Source organism: Monodon monoceros, unplaced genomic scaffold (genome assembly GCF_005190385.1).
Source record: "Monodon monoceros isolate NGI ecotype Baffin Bay Population unplaced genomic scaffold, NGI_Narwhal_1 Super_Scaffold_4, whole genome shotgun sequence".
Classification (NCBI taxonomy): domain Eukaryota; kingdom Metazoa; phylum Chordata; class Mammalia; order Artiodactyla; family Monodontidae; genus Monodon; species Monodon monoceros.
In genome coordinates, this window is record NW_021703781.1 from 53,995,878 (window position 1) to 54,017,703 (window position 21,826).

A 21,826-nucleotide genomic window follows, 5' to 3' on the forward strand; every position below is an offset into this window, starting at 1 on the left:
AATTTGTTCCACTGCCTTTTTAGTTTGTGATGGAAATACCTTTAAAGAATTACGAAGTGATAATTTAAGAAAAAAAACTTTATTATGGGAAATTTCAAATGTATATAGAAGTAGAGAGAATGATGTAATGAATCCGCATTTACTTGCCACCCAGCTTCAACAATTGTCAATGTTTTGCCATAAAATGTTCTTTTTTAATAAAGAAACAATATTGAATTTTAGAAAATGAAAGTTCTGTCCTATCCTGTGTAATACATGAAGAGTGTTTTGTTTATTAACATAAATTGGGATCATATTATATGTACTGTTTTGTAACCTGTTGGAACTCAAAATATATTGGACATCTTTTCATGTCAATACATGTAGATATAAATTGACGTCATTTCTTTTAACATCTGTGTACTATTACATTGCATGACTATCCCATAAATTATTTAGCCAGTCACTACTGATATATGTGCATTTAGGTTATTTCCAGTTTTTCATTGTTATAAATAATGCTGTAGTATTTTTTCTCTCTGTATTCTTATCTGATGATTTCATTGCAATAAATGTCTTAAAATGTAGTTGCTGGGTCAAAGGTTAAGCACATTAAAAACTTTGATACCTAGTCCCAGATTGCCCTTTAGAAAGGTTGTACCAGTAATTTATATTCCAAACAGCAGTGTGTGTTGGTACCCATTCTTCCATGTCATCACCGAAACCAGCAAGCCCTCTTCTTTGGGTAGTTTAGAACCATATCCAATAAGGAGGGCAAAATAGCACCTCTAGTTTCCCATATGAAATTTTTATCATAAAAATTTCTTGTGTATAACAATGACGTTATATATTGGAAGATTATTACTTTAAATGTAATTTTCACTTTCAAATGCTAATAACATTCTTCACCAAGTCATGCTGGCAACCAGGATAGCCAGCAGAATATTTTTGTAATGAGTAATTTTAAAAATCCAAGATAATTGCTCTTATTTTTAACGAGCATTGTCTCTAGATTTATATGATTACTTCTAGCTTTGTTTCTTTGCTTGTTTTTATCTGATAATACTAATAACATAAAACTTTAGAGGACAAAACAGCGCTGTAGATACTAAGCTTCAAGCGTCATCCCCAAATTATGACCTTTGGATTTTGATCCTGGTCTGGGTTTTCCAAATGATAAGATTTTTATAAAGAAAAAAAAAAATCAACCTTGAAATATGGAAAAGGAGGTTTAAAAGTTCATTGTTAATGTAAAGGATCATGTAAAAATTTGTGGGCCAAACAGTGCTTCTTATGTGGTGATGTGAGACACTTTTTCTGTATTGTGTGAGATCTAAGGATGAGATTGTGTTCCTCAATTTAACAGCTTCCTTTCATAGTGGTTAGGAGTAATGTAATTACATCTGTTTTATAGATTATGAAACTGTGTTTCAGTTTCCTGTAGCTTGTCCATACTTAGCCTGTGAGAGGCATAGAACCATAGTCTCATCTTTTAATACTATTTGAATTGTAACATTGTATAAAGGATAAGTATTACTGTTACCATATTGCCTTTTAAGAAGGAGGCTATACTTATTTTTAAAATAGATCTTTATTGGAGTATAATTGCTTCACAATACTGTGTTAGTTTCTGTTATACAACAAAGTGAATCAGCCATATGCATACATATATCCCCATATCTCCTCCCTCTTGCATCTCCCTCCCACCCTCCCTATCCCACCCCTCTCGGTCATCGCAAAGCACTGAGCTGATCTCCCTGTGCTATGCGGCTGCTTCCCACTAGCTATCTATTTTACATTCGGTAGTGTATATATGTCGATGCTACTCTCACTTTGCCCCAGCTTCCCCCCACCCTGCCCGCCCCGTGTCCACAAGTCCACTCGCTATGTCTATGTCTTTATTCCTGCCCTGAGGAGGCTATACTTTTGAGTAATTTTAAACCTTTGAAATCTCGAAGGGGGTACCAAAGAGAAGCAGGGATCAAGTGTCTTGGGTAGGTGAACAGCGAGGTCTAACAAGGCTAAGTAGAAGGTCAAGTTGAGGTTGTTTGTGAGAAGAGAGTTTAACCATTAACTCAGGTTTTTTGTTCTTTCTTGCAGGAAGCAGTTGGCTATCTTGGCTGATCTAGTGAAAGATTTACCTCTGGAGTTTGACTTCCTCTTTTCTCAGTCTCAGGCAGAAGTGATCTCTGGGAAGCAGGAAGGTATTGGGCCTTGAGGAGTAAAAGCTTGCACTTGGGGTTTGTAGTTTTGGGGTGGAGTTGAATGCATGTTCTCATGTAGCCCAAATGTGGCCTGTATGATGAATTATGTTTCAATTTCTTGAAAAACAGAAAATCTTTTGTCTTCTAGTTGCAGTTCACATAAAGGAAAAGATTCACCTTTTTCAATCTCAGTATTGCCTTTTTCAGTCCTAAAATTCCCATTTGGTTTTACTCCATTTCTTTGCTGAGACTTTCTATCTTTCCATTCATTGGAAGACTGCTCTTATTTCCTGGCTGTATAGCTGCTTTATTTGATAATTCCAACACCTGTGTCATCTCAGGGTTGGCATCTTTTCCCTTGAGATTGGAAAGGTTGAGATTTTCCTAGTTCTTTGTATGACAAGTCATTTTTTTTTTTTTTTCTTTGCGGTACACGGGCCTCTCACTGTTGTGGCCTCTCCCGTTGCGGAGCACAGGCTCCGGACGCGCAGGCTCAGCGGCCATGGCTCACAGGCCCAGCCACTCCGCGGCATGTGGGATCTTCCCGGACCGGGGCACGAACCCGTGTCCCCTGCATCGGCAGGCGGACTCTCAACCACTGCGCCACCAGGGAAGCCCTGACACGTCATTTTATATTGTATCCTGGATATTTTGAATATTACATTGTTAGACCCTGGGTCTTGTTTCAATCATAAAGAGAATGTTAATTTTTGTCTTAGCAGACTGGTTAGGTTCAAGCCTTAAGTTCTGACCTGGCTTCTGTGGGCTGTGATTCTGCTGATTCATTTTTCAAAGCTTTGGCACGGCTATTTGGATTTGTCCCATGTGTGTGCCAGCCAGTGGCCCGTCTGAACCTGGGCACAGCCCCATACAAATGTGTTGACTAGCCCGTATGTCAGTTCTCAAAAGCTTTGATATGTTGTTTAGAGTCAGATCATGCATGTGAGTCCAGGAGTTCCTACACCAGTTTATTCCCCACTCTCCACAGCCTCCCCAATACTTTCTGGTTCCCTGAGGTTCACTTTCATGGTCCTTAGGTCAGAAAGCCAGGGATTTAATTTGCCCACTCTGCCATGCATTTCCCATGACTGCATCTATATCCAAGGCTAAGTGGTAGAGGACGGAGGGAGAAAAAGAAAGCAATAGGGATTTGTCCCAGCTCTTGAGGCTGTAGCTCCTCTGGTCAGAAAGAAGGATTCACATCTCTCACATGCCTGGTTTAGGCATCTACCCAGTCTCTACCTCTGCTGTTGCAAGATTGCCTGGGGTAGGAGAGAACAGAATTTTTAAAAAAGCAAGGAATTTCTTGCCACTCTTTCTGAACCTTTGGAGTCCCCTTTTCTGATCCTTGGACCACAAAGCAAGGTCTTGAAGTTCTTTCTGTCCACATCTGGTGTGTACTTTTGTATTTCAAGCTGATTTTGAGTCCAGGCCAGGCAGTATCTGAGGGGGAAAAATGGGAAACTCACTGTGGTTTTGGTGGTACTTTAAAGTCTGATCTCTGTCCCAGTGTGCCCACTATCATTTACTTTCAGAGTTCTCAGCTGCTCCAAATATTCTATCCAGAGTTTATACTTGTAGTCAGTAGGGAGACAGGGTGAGTGTGCTTGCCCAGAACTAGAACTCCAAGATTTTTATCTTTTTACATTTATTTTTATACATTAATTCCTATTCATTGTAAGAAATTTAGAAAATGCAAATAATTTTAAAAGGGAAAAACATCACAAGATAAAAGATTTTAAATTCATCCACTGAGAGTGTGGAATAAAATACTGTTATCACTTTTTTTCCAAGAAAAGGAGGAAAAGAGCAGCCCTGGGAGAGTTATATACATGCTATAGCAGTAGAGGATTAAGCAAGGGCTTTTATATTTCTTACTTAGGGGTTTATGCATGGATTGGAATCAACTTTGTTTTGGGAAGATTCGACCATGAGGATGGTGAGTAGTATTGTCTTCTTATGACAGTTCTAAGGGCTGTAGGTTTATGTCATAACCTATCAGTAGCATGTAAGTGCTAATTTTGAGTTTTCTTTCTTTTTTTTTCTTTCTTTTTTCAAAACTTAAGATGCTTCATTTCCCAGTCGTAATTTGCTTTCTTTTATTTCTTTTTAACTTTTTAATATGGAAAGTTTCAGGCATTCACAAAAGTAGAGTAATTAATAAAATGAACCTCCATGAACCCATTACCTAGTTTCAACAGTTATTAACAATTTGCCATTGTTTTGTTCCCACACTCCTTCCATACAACACAGGTTTTTTTCCCTACTGGGTTTTTTAAAAAATATCTTTATTGGAGTATAATTGCTTTACAATGTTGTGTTATTTTCTGCTGTAACCCTACTGGATTTTTAAAAGCAAACACCACACATAATCACTTTGTCTTCATGTACTTCAGTAATACCTCTAATAGATAAGGAGTTTCAAAACAAACCAACAAAAATATCCACAGTTCCATTTTTATTTGATTTTTTTCTTTTTTTTTTTTAAATTGTTTTGCTGCACCATGCCATGCAGCTTGTGGGATCTTAGTTCCCCAACCAGGGATTGAACCTGGGCCCTCAGCAGTGAAAGCGTGGAGTCTTAACCACTGGACAGACAGGGAATTCCCCCTCAGTTCCATTTTTAAACTTAACAAACTTAACAATTCCTAATATTATGTATTGATAACAACCATCTCATACCTAGGTAGAGAGTTCCCCGATTGTATCAAGAATATTTATTTGTAGTTGTCTTGTTCAGATCAGAATCTGAACATAGATCACAGATTACATTTGATTGATAGGTCTCTTTTAATCTATAACAGTTAACCTTCCCCCCAAACTCTTTTTTCCAAATCATTCAACAAACAACAACAACAACAAAAACCCAACAACCAAAAAACAACCAAAACTGGGTCACTTGATGGAATGAATTTGCCACATTCTGGCTTTGGTTGACTGAATCTTTGTGGGATCTTTAACATGTTTTTCCTCCCCTCCCCCGCTTTTGTTCTGTAAACTGGAGGTTAGGTATAGAAGCTTGATTAGACCCAGATTCAGTTCTTTTGGCAAGAATAAATCATAGGTGGTGCTGTTTCCTGCTGTATCACATCAGGAGTTTTGTAATATCTGGTTGTCTTACTTTTAGTCATGTTAAGACTGAACAGGTGTTCAGGATTCAGGTATTGTCAGTCTGATCTGATCTGTTATAAAAATTTTCTATCGACTTTTCACCTAATGGCTATAGCAGCCAATTGTGATCATTACTTAGATTTGTTTTCTCATTAGAGGTTGCAGAATGGTGATTTTTCTAATTCTGTCATTCTTTCTGCATTTTAACAGTTAGGATTTTTATATAATGAAATTTTCTTCATTAGCCATTTGGTTATCCTGAAATATAGTTCCTACGGGAAAAACAGAATGAACCCTTGATTCTTTGCTTTTATTTATCAAGTTTTTGAATAATGAGCTGGTGTCCTAGCAACTTCCGAAGGTAACCAGTGAATTTTTTTTTCAGTATTCTTATGAACTTGCAGATTTTAATTTATCTGATGCCTTGCAGTCCATCACATCATTATTCTTTTTGGTGCTCAAATTTTACCATCATTGGCCGGTAGGAGCACATTTAAGTTGGCTCTTGTACCCTTTTAACATGATCCCGGTAGTCTTTTCTGTTTCCCTGGCATATTGGCATACGATGGTATTCTATGCTCATCTTGTATTTTTTCTACTCTCAGACCCTAGCATCAGCCATTTTTTTTTAAGGAGCCCTTGTTTCTTTTAGTGGAAAATGATGTTTAGAGATTGTGGTCTAGACAACAGCGGTGCTCATTGCTCCTGGATTATCATCGCTTCTAGGCCTTTTCAGTGGACAGAGCTAGGAAATTGTATTTTTTTAAAAAGAAAAATAAATCATGATCTCATAGTGATAGTTCTGATTCATATTTAAGATTATAAGATTATTGTTTAATTTCTTTGATTTTATATTAAAATCAAGTCCTTTTTCTCTTATGCTGAATATTTGTTCCTAAAGTTATTTACATAAACATTTATTTAACTTTATTTCATAATATATGTTTAATTGTTTAAAAATAATAATACCAATAATGTATTACCAATAAAACTACTGGAATGCAGTTTATTTGTTTCTTTTGTCATTAAGATATATTCTACAAGAGATACATAGTCAAAATACCATGTTTTAAGTCACTTAAAGTAATTCTTTGTATAATATATAGTTGGTACAGTTAGATTAATTTATCTCAGTTTGCTTTCAATTTTTTAAGGGATTTCTGGGGTTTTTTTCCCTTTAAACTTAATTTTGGCTTTTAATTACTAGACCCCTTCTGTTCTCTTATTTATTTCCGAATCAGATGCCGAGGCTCCCCAGGAATTGGCAACAGGACGCAGAAGGACAGTAGGGATACTGGATATGGGAGGAGCCTCTCTCCAAATTGCTTATGAAGTTCCTACCTCAACTTCTGTCCTTTCTCCACAACAGGTATTTTACCTTTTGGGGGAATTCAGTGGCTAGGAATGCCAGTCTTTGAGAAGGAAGGGCACTATGTTTGGACTTAGACCAAATGGCCTGGGTCCAAATGTTGGTTCAGATCATTGCTAGCTTGTGTTATCTTGGGTTGGTTACCTCTCTGAGCCTCAGTTTCCTCGTGTGTAAAAACAGAATAATAATAGTATCTACTTCATAAAGTTGTGAGGATGAAATAATACCACGTGTATAAAGCACTTAGCAAGCTGCCCAGCACGTAATAACGTTTAATACATTTTAGCAATTATAACTATACTACTTATCTGGAAGGGTTGCCTGAGGATTAAGCATGATAATATAAATCCTGGAGTACAGTATTTATTACATACTTGTTAATTAAACGTTATTCCCTTTCCTTTACTGATGATTCCACCCTTGTGCTTCTGTTATTCCTTACCTGACTAGAATGTAAAAATGTATTTTGAGGGAGAAGTTTCATCATACAGAGGAAAAAGAAATAAAACATTTTTTAGCACCTAGTATGTGCAAGAAATAAGACATGTTACACTGCCCCCAAAAGCTTATAATCTATCAGTGGAGACAGCCTGTGATAACAGGCAGACCATGACAGTGTTGTAATTTGATCTAAACCAGGGTTTTGTGGAGGGCTGTTCTGTACATTATATGATGTTTAGCAGCATCCCTGGCCTCTATCAGGTGCAGCAACGCCCGTACTTCCCCCAAACTCCCAGTTTTGACAATTAAAAGTGTCTTCAGACATTGCCAGATGCCCCTGGGGGTGCAAAATCACCTCTGGTTGAGAACCTTGGGTCTAAACAGAGAGCCGCAGCAATGTGGGAACTGGCAGGGTCAACCCCATTTGCAAAGGCTTGAATAGGAGCCTTCCATGCTGCCTTCGTGGAAAGTAAGGTATTTACCTGGGCCTTGGATGATAGCAGGCTTTTGCATAGTGGAGGTTGAGGGAAGGCCATCTGCATGGAGGTGACAGTATGCACAAAGGCACAGAAAACAGCAAAGAGCCCAGAATGTCCAGGTGATGATGAATAGCCTGTTGCAGTATGGGATTTTCAAGTGTGGTAATAGGGAAGGCTGGGAAGATAAGATGAAGTTAGATCATAAGGAGTCTTGGGTGCCATGCTAGGGGATTTGGCTTTTTTATCTGTAGACAGTGGGGAACCAGCAAAGGTTTTTGAGTAGGGCAGTCATATGGGCCTAAGTTTCATCATCTGTGAAATAATTAAACTCTGAAGGTCCCCAGCTCTGAATTTTGTGACTATATGTTAATTGTGTGACTGAGTTCCAATCTATTTCTTTTTCTTTTTTTTTAAAGTGAAAGCTTTGCTTATCTGCGGGTGCCTGAGTTACATCCTCCCCTATGTGACAGAGGATGTCACAAGCCTGCATCTGACATTCATTAATTAATTTATTTTTGCTGTGTTGGGTCTTTGTTTCTGTGCAAGGGCTTTCTCTAGTTGTGGCAAGCGGGGGCCACTCTTCATCGCGGTGCGCGGGCCTCTCACTATCGCGGCCTCTCTTGTTGCGGAGCACGGGCTCCAGACGCGCAGGCTCAGTAGTTGTGGCTCACGGGCCTAGGTGCTCCGCGGCATGTGGGATCCTCCCAGACCAGGGCTCGAACCCGTGTCCCCTGCATTAGCAGGCAGATTCTCAACCACTGCACCACCAGGGAAGCCCCCCAATCTATTTTTTAAGAAAATAATTTTGGTGTCAGGAGAAAAAACTGTAGGTTGGGGAACCTTGGGTGAGAAGTGCTAAAGAGCTAAACTAGACAGTGTAAGTGGAAATGGAAGGGAGGGGACAGATTTCAAGGGATATTTTGGAGTAAAAAAACAGTGTAACGTGGTGATGTGGGTAGGGCAGGAAGGGATGGCCAGATGCTAAGGGTCCAGCTTAGGTAACTGGAAGGGTGAAGAACCTAGTCACTGAGAGAGAGAGACCACAGGGGAAAGGGCAGGGTTGATGCTAAGCACACAGGTATGGTTTGGGTGAGAGTATCTTTCTGGTCTCTAGCTCTGAAGTCCTATCACCAAGCAGTTCAATTTTGGGTATGTTGAAAATGTGGGTTTGGCATTCAGAGGAGATTGTCTGTGGTGGGGTTGCAGATTTGGGGAACTAGGTTATGAGACTGTTTAGTCTATATTTGTTAGTATGTATTCAACAGGTAAAATGAAGGCATGGTTCTGATACTAAGGAATAAGTGACAGGTGGCATTGAGCCTTAAAGTCTTAAACAAATGGCTTTTTGTGTGTGTGCAGACTTAGAAAGCAACACTGGTATAGAAAGTATATTTGCAAGCAACAAATTAGATGTGTACATAGCAATATAATGGATCTTTGTGCTTAGTAAAGAAAGGAAAGAAACAAAGAGACATAACACAATAGTACTTTAAACATTTTAAATAATCCTAAATATCTAATTTTTTGTACCGTTCACAAAGTTGTGCAATCACCACTGTCAAATTCCAGAACATTTCATCACCTCAAAAAGAAGCCCTGGGCTTCCCTGGTGGCGCAGTGGTTGAGAGTCCACCTGCCGATGCAGGGGACACGGGTTCGTGCCCCGGTCCGGGAAGATCCCACATGCCGCGGAGCAGCTGGGCCCGTGAGCCATGGCCGCTGAGCCTGTGCGTCTGAAGCCTGTGCTCCGCAATGGGAGAGGCCACAACAGTTACTCACCATTCCCCTCTCCCCAGCCCTGACAACCATTAATCTTTCTGTCCCTATGGATTTGCCTATGAAACCATAAAATATGTGGCCTTTTATGTCAGCCTTCTTTCATTTAGCAAAAGTTTTCAAGGCTTATCCATGTTGTAGCAGATATCAGTACTTTATTCCCTTTTTGGCTGAATAACATTCCATTGTGTGACCATGACACATTTTGTTTATCATTCATCAGCTGATGGACATTTAGGTTGTTTCCAGTTTTTGGCTATTATGGATAGCACTGCTATGAGCACTCATGTAACATTTTTGTGTAGACATGTTTTCAGCTTTCTTGAGTATATACCTAGGAGTGGAATTGCTGGGCACAGTAGCATTTTCAGAAATTTAAAATAAATACATTCAAAACAATCCCATTTTGCAACAATACATACAAACAAATACTACATATTAAGCACATTAGAATGATTGCCTGTGGCAAGAGCCAGAATGGCAGTGAGTATGAGGATAAAAGGAAGTAAATAAATAAAATGAAAGTGGGGCTTTGCCATGATAGTGTGCCATGAACTGAGGAATATGACTAATTCAACCTCTGTACCTGAAGTCAAAAAAAAAAACAAAAACAGAGGTACAATAAAATTGAACTTTTCTAATCCTCAAATCTGTCACAGGGAATATTAAGGCATCTTAAATAGTTTTAGAAAAAGCCATAGAATAGATCTCATGATGATCTCTCAAATTCCTTAAATTTATTTGTCAAAGGATTTTTTTTTTTTCTTTTTGGCTGAAGTAGAAAAGGATAGCAAAGGGAGACACACCAGGCTTCTGCCTCAAAAAACTAGGGAGACACACCAAGCTTCTGCCTCAAAAAACTATGTGTCTCTGAATTTTTTTTTTTTTTGATTATAAAAATAGTACATTCCCATTTTGGAGAATTGGAAAATCAGAAAAGTACACGCCAGATAATGACATCATCTGTAATGATTCTACCTTCTGTCTAACTACAGAAAGTATTTTAGTCTCTAATTTGTTATTTAGTCTCTGATTTGTTCCTTTTTGTGTAGTCTTGTCATTTTATGTCTTTGTTTAAAATAATGCTGTGAGGTTGAAAGAATGCTACAAGACGTTTTAAAGAGTAGTCATAGCAGATGAAATCTAGTGTATTAGCAATGTCATACCTTTCTAGAAGTCAACCGAAAGTAAAGTTCCCTTTACATCGTATTACAGGAAGAAGCTGCGAAGATCTTGCTGGCCGAGTTCAACCTGGGCTGTGATGTGCAACACACTGAACATGTGTATAGGGTTTACGTCACAACCTTTCTGGGATTCGGGGGCAACTTTGCCCGGCAGCGCTATGAAGACCTTGTGATGAATGAAACTCTTAACAAAAACAGGTATGTTTGACATGGGATCTGTGATTCTGCAATAGAATGTTGTCAGGCTGCAGATATTAGGAAAAAATGGTTACATCCTACTAGATAGATACGTCCTTGCTTCCTCCTTTCTGACCACCCCTGCCAATGGGGTAGCATCTTTTAGAGACCCTCTATTAGTAGTCCCACTTGATCTGCTTGAGAGTGCCTTCTAATCTTTGTTATTAAGACTCAAAAATGTACAGTGGCTTATTGTGGTGACTTCTTGCTGCGCCCATCTTCAGACATGGTACCACAGGATAAGTGAGATCAATTAAGTCACCAGTTTAAGTTGTGCAGTGCAATGTAGCTACTGGAAGTTCATTTTATCAATACATGGAAGTGCGCAGGACATGTTTTCTGAATTACAGTGGAGTTGCATCTTACGTGGGACTTAAGGTTCCATAGTGTGCATAAAAGATTAAAAGTATCTTAATCAAAATTAGCCTTTAAAATAGTAGTTAAAATTAGCCTTTAAAATATTCTCTTTAAGTCCAGAATAGACATTTTTTCCTCTAGCATTGGACAGACCACTGATTCTTCATTGTGTACGAGATGAAGTATTTAGACCATAATGTACAAATAGTTGTGGGGTTTTTAGCATTTAAAATTATTTTTATCATTATGCATATTAAAGGAAAGCATAATAGAGAGCAGAGTTCTTTTCCACCATAAAGCTATTTACCCCCATTTGTTTAGCTGGAAACAGTGGCTTGAAGAGCTACTGGTTTATCCCGTTTGTAATAATTTCTCTACAGTAGTCAATTGCCTTGTATTGGGAGCATGTTAAAGAAAATATTGTCTCATAAGTCTTTTTTGTTTTTCTGAGTCTAAACTCCTAAGAGTTCAAGGTGCTTTGGGAGAATCCTGTTATCTGGATGATTGATGAATGCATTAAAACCAAGCAGTGTGTTTGTATTCTGAAAGTACTCTTAAATCCATACAAATGTTGCTTGGGTTATGGAGTTCAGATCACTACGGCATCTGAAGAACAATTACTATGAAAGTTTCACGCCAACTTTAGCCACTGTGCTTCCTCTTCCATTTCCTTCCTTTGTTGTTTTGCTGCTCTTTTATCTCTGTATCATGTTTTTTGCTGCCTCGGAAGAGGCTGCAGCATCTTCTTCTCATGCATTGGTATTTTTTTTACCATGTATCTAAGTTACCTAGTTCAGAAGATTGATTACCCATCTTGTGTATCTGCTAATCTATAGAGAAACCTGTGCTTCCTGGGATGTTAAAACTTAATGTTTCTCTCTTTTTAATAATGTTCTGAGTTTTCCTTATAGGTGGTGTCACATCTTTAAAGTAGGTTCCACTTGTTCCAAAGCATTTTGTTGTGTTGCCACATTACCATTCCCTCCTTCAGTCTCTACACTTGTGGGTGCATCTTCATCCCAGGAAGTCCACTCTTCAACATTTGTCTTAGGGACTGATGAGTAATTAACTGTGGCTGGCCAAGTTATTTGGCCTCTACTTAATTTCCACCTTTGGCCAGATCTGCATATTAATCTCTTTAGGAATGAGAATACTGTTGCTAGACAAGTACAGACTTTAGTTAACCAGAGCTGTGTGATGGCCATGGTGGGAATCAAAACCTGCCCCTCCCTTCCCCCTCAGAGCTGGGCATGTACTCGGTCACTTTTGCCACCCATCGCCACTGCGCCACTGCCATGGTCCCTGCCTCAGGACACTCCTCAGCCCTTCCCACTTCACCTCCTCCCAGTTGTTTTTTTAAACATTAGAATTGCGCTCAGAATGGTGAGATCTTTTCACTTTTAAGAGGCAAATGGGAATGAAGACCAGAGGGAGAACAGCAGATTCACATCTCCAGTTTCACTATACATTGGGAAATATACATGTTGACTAAAAGGTTGAACAAAATCACTGCCATATTTCTTTCTTTTTCTAAATTGAATTTGCATAATTTAAATGTTCACGTGACACAACTACGTGGTAACACTCCATCCTTGTTTTTAGGGGTGTCATGTAGAAGAATAACAAGATATCTGGGAAGCATCTTAGAGGAGGCTGAGTACAGTACTGATGTGTTTTGTTTGTTTTTGTCATTGTGACAGGTTGCTGGGCCAGAAGACAGGTCTGAGTCCTGACAATCCATTTCTAGATCCCTGCCTGCCTGTGGGACTCACAGATGTGGTGGAAAGGAACAGCCAGGTCCTTCATGTCCGAGGAAGAGGGGACTGGGTGGCTTGTGGGGCCATGCTGAGCCCCCTGTTGGCTCGCTCCAGCACCAGCCAGGCCTCGCTGAATGGCATCTACCAGTCACCCATTGACTTCAACAACAGCGAGTTCTATGGTTTCTCCGAGTTCTTTTACTGTACAGAGGATGTGTTACGCATCGGTGGCCGCTACCACGGGCCAACGTTTGCCAAGGCTGCTCAGGTAAATTATTAATAATAAAGTGACTCATCCTGGCAGCAGCCATTTATTGTACGCCTGACTTTGTACCAGATGCCGTGCGAAGGGCTTTGCATGCATGATCTCACTGGATTCTTGGCAGGAGCCCTGTGAGCCCTCATTTTACAGATGAGGAGGTGGACTTAGAGAAGTTAAGGAACCTGCTGTGCTATACTGCCTTCTAATTAATTAAGCTTAGGTTTCCACGGGTGTCCTATTACCCAAATTATCACCCAGGCCTAATATTGTCATGGTGGTTAATGGTTTTTCCTCCAACTTCCCAATAGTCTTAATTAATGTTTGTGGCCAAAAGTGTCATCTCCAGGTATTTTTCCCTTACTGGTTGTTCCCAGGTGTAATGTGCTTTTGGAGATGATGTCACACAGGTGGGCAAGTCCACTTTCATTTTCTTACCTTGAGTTTTAAGGATGGTATAGGGTCACTTAGAATATTAAAAAGATGTTGCAAAAAGCAACGATAGTGCATTTAAATTGCAGAAGAAGTAAACATGCACTTAGAGCACATTTAGGACTTAAGCATCTTATAGGTTTAAAACATTAGTTATTTGGACAGGTAAAAGTTTACTAGCTTTCTACAGTGTCTGCTTTAATTTGGATTCATCTCTTTTTAATTTTTGTATATCTGTCTCTTTTTTTTGTGGTACGCGGGCCTCTCACTGTTGTGGCCTCTCCCGTTGCGGAGCACGGGCTCCGGACGCGCAGGCTCAGCAGCCATGGCTCACGGGCCCAGCCGCTCCGTGGCACGTGGGATCCTCCTGGACTGGGGCACGAACCTGTGTCCCCTGCATCGGCAGGCGGACTCTCAACCATTGCGCCAACAGGGAAGCCCTATCTGTCTCTTTTATCAGAAAAATTTATGGGGAGATCTGTCCTCTTTTATATTTTTTATTCTTTCCCTTCTGCTTTCTTAGAATTCTCTAAGGTTCGCTTGGTATAAGGCTTCCAAAAGGAATAATATCTGCAGTGTTAGTACTATTCTGTTCTCTAAAGGCAGTCCCTAAGAAATAGTGAGGAAAACCTGGTTTGTATTTGCCCTTGCCTCTAGGAATACCCTCATATTCCCTTTCCTTTCCAGCGTCCCCTAAGCGTCCGTAGCCTGAATCTTTCTCTCATTTTAAAACTTCCTCAAATCCTATTCCCTTGAACATCAAAGGGCTCAGGTTATTACTTGCCCAAACTGCTAGTGGCTTAATATGTTTTCTTTCCTAGGTAAAAGATGATTTCGTTCGCCCTTTGTTTTTTTTAACTTTGACTCAACTGTTATCGTCCCAGTGACACCTTCCTTGGCCATCCTATACAGAATTGCAGCCCTCCCCAATATTACCTATTTCCCTTTCCTGCTTTATTTTTCCCATGAGCACTTACATCATCTAACCCACTCTGTGTATGTATGTGTATATGTATGTATGTATGCATGTATATTTGGTTATTGTCTGTCCCCCACCACTAGAAAGTAAGCTTCATAAGGAACGAAATTTTTGTCTGTTTTATTCACTGCTGGATCCCCCTGGCACCTAGAATAGTACCTGGCATATAGTAGACATGCAGGAAATGTTAGTTCACTGAACAAACGAAAAGGAATGATTCCTTTGGTGAGAATTACAACACAGAGGCAGGCCAGTGATAGATCTTTTTTTTTTTTTTAATATAAATTTATTTCATTTTTGGCTGCATTGGGTCTTCATTGCTGCAAGCGGGCTTTCTCTAGTTGCGGCGAGCGGGGGCTACTCTTCGTTGCGGTGCGCGGGCTTCTCATTGCGGTGGCTTCTCTTGTTGCAGAGCACAGGCTCTAGGCGCACAGGCTTCAGTAGTTGTGGCACACGGGCTCAGTAGTTGTGGCTCACGGGCTCTAGAGCGCAGGCTCAGTAGTTGTGGTGCACGGGCTTAGTTGCTCCGCGGCACATGGGATCTTCCCGGACCAAGGCTTGAACCCGTGTTCCCTGCATTGGCAGGCGGAGTCTTAACCACTGTGCCACCAGGGAAGTCCCAGTGATAGATCTTTGACCATTTTCTGTTCCATCTGTTTGACCTACTCATGTCAGTCCTACATAGGATAGAATGAAGCTCTGTTTGGCTTTTGATGTTGCTACTCCTGGTCCTAACCTTACCCATATCTGAAGCCTAAGAGGCTCAGGAGCCATGTCAGGCAGGCTTCGTAGTGAACGTGGAGGCAATAGGAATAAAAAGGACTATTCCCAGGTAACTCAAGTCACTCAGTGGCCTGAGTTCAGGGACTTGCTTTGCCCAGGACCTAGCACTGTGTTTGGTGAATGAATATGCCATTTCTGTTTTCCTTTGTCAACTAGTATCCCACAAGTAACTTTAGAAATGGAACAGCTATGACTGTGGCGGATTTACAGTTTGCCTCCCATTTCATGTTGCACCATTTCTCTGTGGTTGTTCCAGGATTACTGTGGCATGGCTTGGTCAGTACTCACTCAGAGATTCAAGAATGGCCTCTTTTCATCACATGCAGATGAGCATCGACTCAAGTAAGTAACTTCCTTTTCTCCCTTAGATGTGGCCTTAAAATGTATGAACGGGACTTCCTTGGTGGTGCAGTGGTTAAGAATCCGCCTGCCATTGCAGGGGACGTGGGTTCGAGCCCTGGTCCAGAAAGATCCCACATGCCACGGAGCAACTAAGCCCGTGCACCACAACTACTGAGCCTGCGCCCTAGAGCCTGCGCGCCACAGCTACTGAGCCTACACGCTGCAACTACTGAAGCCCATGCACTCTAGGACCCGCATGTCACAACTATTGAGCCCCCGTGCTACAGCTACTGAAGCCTATGTGCCTAGAGCCCGTGCTCCACAACAAGAAAAGCCACCGCAATGAGAAGCCCAAGCACCGTGACAAAGAGTAGACCCCGCTCGCCGCAACTAGAGAAAGGCTGTGCGCAGCAATGAAGATGCAACACAGCCAAAAAAATAAAATTAAATTAAATTTTTAAAAAAAGCGTATGAACAATGAATGAAAGAGAGCAAGTGATAGTACAGATTGGATTTTATGTTGAAGGAGAATTTGGTTACTTCAGATTTTGATTTTCTGAAGGGTAGAGGCCAAAATAGTGAGCTTATTTTAGTGAAGCCAAGGGAAACTGGTGGTTACCAAAAAGTGTTCTCTCCAGGTGGTTTTAAATCAAAAGTGGTGGTCTTTTTATTTTTAAATTTTAATTAAAATATCAAACATGCAGAAAAGTAGAAAGAACAGTAACAGAAACCCACATGTAACTGTCACCCAGCTTGAACACATATCAGTATTTTGCCAGTTTGGTTCATCAGTCCTCCCATTTTGTAAATGTTTTAGTTAAAAAAAATTTAAACATAAACAAAAATAGAACAGTTTAATGAACTCCTGAATATCTGTCACCCAGCTTCTCTCCTAATAGCTGTCAGCTTCCAGCCCTCTTGTTTCATCTGTTTTCCCACCCCACAATTCAGTCATTTTGAAGCAAATCCAAAACATCATATTTGTAGATATTTCAGGATTCTCCCTGAAGATAAGGGCTGTTAGAAAAAAAAGAAAGAAAAAGAAAAGTAAAACGTACTCACAATAGTGTTGTTACATTGCATAGAGGTGTTCTTCCCTTTTGTGTTAAATGTTAACATAAAGGAGGCTCAGATTTGGCTCCACCTAGAGGTGAGGAAGGTGAAACGGGGAAAGAGAGGTCTTTTTGACATCTAGGGGGAATATGCAGAAAGCATTTGAATTCTTTTTTTTCTTCTTTTTTAAAAAAAATTTTATTTTTATTTGTGGCTGCATTGGGTCTTCGTTGCGTGCAGGCTCTCGCTAGTTGCGGCGAGCAGGGGCTACTCTTCGTTGCGGTGCGCAGGCTTCTCATTGCGGTGGCTTCCCTTATTGTGGAGCACAGGCTCTAGGCGTGCGGGCTTCAGTAGTTGTGGCACACAGGCTCAGTAGTTGTGGCTTGCAGGCTCTAGAGCACAGGCTCAGTAGTTGTGGCGCACAGGCTTAGCTGCTCCGTGGCATGTGGGATCTTCCCGGACCAGGGCTCAAACCCACATCCTCTGCGTTGGCAGGCGAATTCTTAACCACTGCACCACCAGGGAAGTCCCTCTTTTCCTTCTTTAAAAAAAACTAATTATTTTTTGTCACACAGATATCAGTGTTTTAAGTCAGCTTGGATGTACCAAGTTCTTCATGAAGGATTCCACTTTCCCTATGACTACCCAAATCTGCAGACAGCCCAACTGGTCTATGACCGAGAGGTTCAGTGGACACTGGGAGCCATTTTGTATAAAACACGCTTCTTACCACTCAGGTAAAGTGGACTGACCAAGCTGGCATCTTGAGCTCAGAGGATGTTAGTTGGTGCCTCAGAATAGGTTTCTTAAGTAACCTCCCCCTCAAAAAACAAAAAAAAACCACCCAAACTCCCCTTATTACTGCCACGTGAAACTACTATTACTTACCAGGCATGTTGAAACAGAAAGAAGTCTGAGAATTATTGGTCTGGAGTATGTTCTTCTTTGCAATTTCAGGAATTCAGTGGTTTTTTTTGGCCGTGCCACGTGGCTTGTGAGATCTTAGTTCCCTGACCAGGGATTGAACCCACGGCCTCGGCAGTGAAACCACCAAGTCCTAACCACTGGACCGCCAGGGAGTTCCCAGGAATTCAGTTTTGTTTATTTACAACAAATCAATCTTTAGAATTAAGCTCTTACTAACAACTTCTAACATACTGACTGATGAACTAAAGTTACTCTGGAACTATCTCTATCTGACTAGAGGACTGGGATATGTTGTTCCTATACAGCAATCTTTCCTAATGGGTAGAGTCACTCTAGAGATGTCATTGACTTGGAAGGCTTTTTGGTGGGCCAGAGTTAGAACAAAGGACCTGAGATGCTTTTAGGGGATGTCTTGCTCTTACGTACCATAAGATATTTGGGATAATTTGTAGGTGCTCTCTCCTCTGGACTATTTTAAATAAACTAAGATGAACCCTTAATCTTTGGTGCCTGTTTCTTTAAAGTCAGTATAGAAGCCAGGCGGGTGAGAGAAGTGGGGAACTGGAGAGTATGTGCCCCGAACAAAAGGCTGATTACGTCATGCAGAAGTGCTGTCCCAGCATCTGCCAGCTCTCCTTTGTCGAGAAGCCAGAAATCCATATTTTATATGTGGTCTTTCTGTTTGGAGATTCACATCTTTAAAAAACACTGCAGGTCAAACAGAATGAAAATGGATCTGGTATCTGGACCATGAGAGAAGGACTTCTGTTCTAGACAGATCACTGCACTTAGATTTACATGTCTATTTTTTCTTCGGTTTACAATACAATTGATTAAGTGACAGCTTTCTCTAGATAAATCCTAAATCCTCAGGAAGCACAGCAACTTTTTTTTTTTTTTTTTTTTTTTTTAAGATTTAGATATACTCTGATTTCTTGATTAAATTCAGGGGCCACCCTACTCATTAGCACCATATTTACAAACTGTGTAGGCCAGGGTGGTATGGGGTCACTGTTAAGACTTATTTGACAGATGACCAGTCTTGTCTTACTGTTCATTTCTTTGGCTTCTAATTTTGCCCCCAGATTCTAGAGGGGGTAGGCCTGTGAGGCTCCCTCTAGGCCGGGGAAAGGAAGGTACAGAAGGAATCACACATACCAGCTCTGGGCCTGGGGACATGCTTCAGCTTTGCTTGCTCTGTGGAGCTGGTATTATAGCATGTTTACATGGATGGAGTAAATGGGTAAAACCTCTGGGCCTTTTAAATTGGCATAAATATTTCTCTCCTAAACTAACATTTCTTTCCACCTTCTTCCTTAGGGATCTACGGCAGGAAGGTGCCCGACAAGCCCATGGTAGCTGGTTCCGTCTCTCCTTTGTGTACAACCACTATCTTTTCTTCGCCTGTATCCTGGTGGTGCTACTGGCCATCATCCTGTACCTTCTGCGGCTACGCCGAATTCACCACCGACAAAGTCGAGCCTCAACCCCATTGGACTTACTGTGGATCGAGGAGGTGGTGCCCATGATTGGGGTACAGGTTGGGCCATGAGGCTGGACAGGTTCTAGGGGAACTCAAGTATTCAGAATTGCTGCCCATTGAATTCCACCACTTTCTGGTACTGGCCTCAGATGCTGCTTTGCCTGACTTTGTGGATATTTGGCCTTGAAATTTCTACTTTAATACCTACTTTAATTCATTCTCAATATCCAGGTCCTCTTCTCTGAGAGAAGCTGTAATTTACTCTATGAAGAACTAAATGAGAGATTGGTGCTAACAAAGGGAACCAACTTTAGTCCAATTGAAGCATGCTTCTACTCCTTTATCTGAGTGATTTGGTGTGCTCCTGGGATCTAGACTTTTCTCCCCTTAAAGCTTGAAGTTTGGCATTGGGCACACTGGAAGTCTGGTTGAAACCAAACTTGGAGCATCTGATTCAAAGCCGAAGACATTCTAGCAAGTGCAGCAGCCCCTTCTTTCTCTGTAACAGAGATATCACTTATGTGGAGATCCACAGCCTTTAATAGGGATCCAAGATCTTTGCAGTTCAGTGGAACAAATAAGAATTTCCAGGCAACCAAAATAACACAGCTTCTTTGCTTACTCGACAAAGAAGCCATTGTGAGTGTGGTCCAAGATCCCTGACATACTGTTGCTGATGTTAGTTCGTGATTTTAAAAGGTTAGAACCCTTTCTAAATGAATGGTCCATTGACGATTTTAACAATATGTTATCTGATGCCTGGTAAGACCAGGATAGAAAATTTTTCCATGTCTATGTGCCTCACAGGCTGTTTGGGCATTAATTTTTCTTTTTGAACCTTAAGTGTGCTTGTAGGGTTGGAGAGACTGTGATGGGAATTGGAGACCTAGATTTTTCTGGTTTCAGGTCACTGTCCTCTAGGCCTATTTTTTTTTTTTTAACATCTTTACCTCTAGGCCTATTTTTATGAGTCCTTATGTGGGAAGATTAAAAAAAAAAGAGTTCCTTTATTTCACTGTTAAGATCAATATGTATTTTGGGAAGGGATGCATTTGGATTGTTTTTAAAGAAGGAAAAAACAGTATCAGGAGAGTGGACAAAGGCAATAAAATCCAAGCTCTTATTTATTAATGTTTTTCTGAGAAACAAGTTCTCTCAGTTTGACTCTTGGAATATTTGAAAAGAAGCAAATCCCAAACTTTGGAATAAACAGATAAATCTGTTAATAATCTACCTGGCAACTTTCAGAATATTTTTTAAGAGATTTCTCAGTCATAAACAGCATTTCCATTAATGGCGAGAGAGGAAAAGCCATAGTAATTACATTTTTATCTCCTACCCTTCAGGAGCTTTGCTTTTTCTCTGCATTTAGCCTTCAAATTGCACAAGGATTTCTTTTTCATCCCCGTGGAACCTTCTTTATACGTTAATAACCATTCCTCTATGTAGCCTTAAATGTCCTGCCCAAGAATATGCTCCCAGAGTTAAAACAGTTTTCTTTTTTGTCAGCTTTGAGTTCTAGGATTACATGAGTAGGGGAAAGGTCCTTGACTTTAAAGGGAAAAGAAAGTGGAATTCTTAAAAAATAAATTCCATACTGGGAGCAGAAAGGAATTAAGTGCTTCATAAAACCAAGAAGAATAAATCCAAATCCTCCTAGAACTATACTGGGTTGAAAATAAGTATACTGACTCTTGGTTGGTAGGTGAAAAAATCATGAGTCTTGAATTGTTTTCAAATTAGATGAAAATGGTTCCAGCAAAGAGTCTTACAGGTTCCTTTGGAAGTACTTTTTACTTTTCATTAGGGCTTATGTCACAGCTTCCTTTAATTTTTAAGATTTCTAAATTGCCTTGATTTTCTTTGACTTCTTATCTTTGTACTGTGAGTGACCCCTTGCCTTATGAATGCTGCTTATAAATAATGTCATAATATGTTTTGCTAGCCATTGCCTACTCAGGTAACTCTTTTCCCCTCACCTTGGTTTCCAAATACTATTTTTGGTTTTCTTGTGTGATCTAGTCAAAGATCTCAAAAGCTGCCTAGTCGGCTAACAGTGATCACATCTGTATGCTCAGAATGAAACTGAAGCATGGAGGAGGTGGTGATTAGTCCAATCTAATTAGCTCAAAAGTTATTCTTCATCCTGGCTATGATAATAGCTACCATTTGCAAAGCACTTACTGTGTACCAGACACATCTTTAAGAATTTTATGTATGTTATTTACTCATCATGATAACCTTTCAGATTATTGTGTTCTTTTTATAGTTGAGAAACTCAGGATACCTGTTTATCATTTTTTCCATATAAATGTATTTCTTAATTTATTTTAATTAGTCTTTGATTGTTTGTTTTTTTTTGTTTTTTTTGTTTTTGTGGTACGCGGGCCTCTCACTGTTGTGGCCTCTCCCGTTGCGGAGCACAGGCTCCAGATGCGCAGGCTCAGCGGCCATGGCTCACGGGCCCAGTGGCTCCGCGGCATGTGGGATCTTCCCGGACCGGGGCACGAACCCGTGTCCCCTGCATCGGCAGGCGGACTCTCAACCACTGTGCCACCAGGGAAGCCCTGAATTTTTTTAGTGTTATATCCTTTTATTATTTTAATATTATAGGATCTAGGGTTGTCTACTGCAGTGAGTAAGGCATCTTAGAGTTCCATGGTATAAAAATAAG

General features: G+C 40.4%; 1 protein-coding gene and 1 pseudogene across 4 annotated transcripts in view; one reads left to right on the plus strand and one right to left on the minus strand.

Moving 5' to 3' along the window:
* Positions 1-21,435, plus strand: part of ENTPD7 (ectonucleoside triphosphate diphosphohydrolase 7) — a 38,826-nt gene extending 17,391 nt beyond the window's left edge. For all 4 annotated transcript variants that reach the window (XM_029201086.1, XM_029201088.1, XM_029201089.1 and 1 more), the window contains 8 exons: positions 2,080-2,183; positions 4,066-4,122; positions 6,536-6,663; positions 10,575-10,741; positions 12,838-13,162; positions 15,604-15,689; positions 17,318-17,479; positions 18,990-21,435. In XM_029201086.1, coding sequence (XP_029056919.1) covers positions 2,080-2,183; positions 4,066-4,122; positions 6,536-6,663; positions 10,575-10,741; positions 12,838-13,162; positions 15,604-15,689; positions 17,318-17,479; positions 18,990-19,221 — 1,261 coding nt within the window. In that variant the 3' untranslated portion in view covers positions 19,222-21,435. The remainder of the gene's footprint in view (positions 1-2,079; positions 2,184-4,065; positions 4,123-6,535; positions 6,664-10,574; positions 10,742-12,837; positions 13,163-15,603; positions 15,690-17,317; positions 17,480-18,989) is intronic.
* On the minus strand, positions 11,769-12,342 carry LOC114909027 (annotated as a pseudogene).
* Positions 21,436-21,826: the final 391 nt, after the last annotated feature.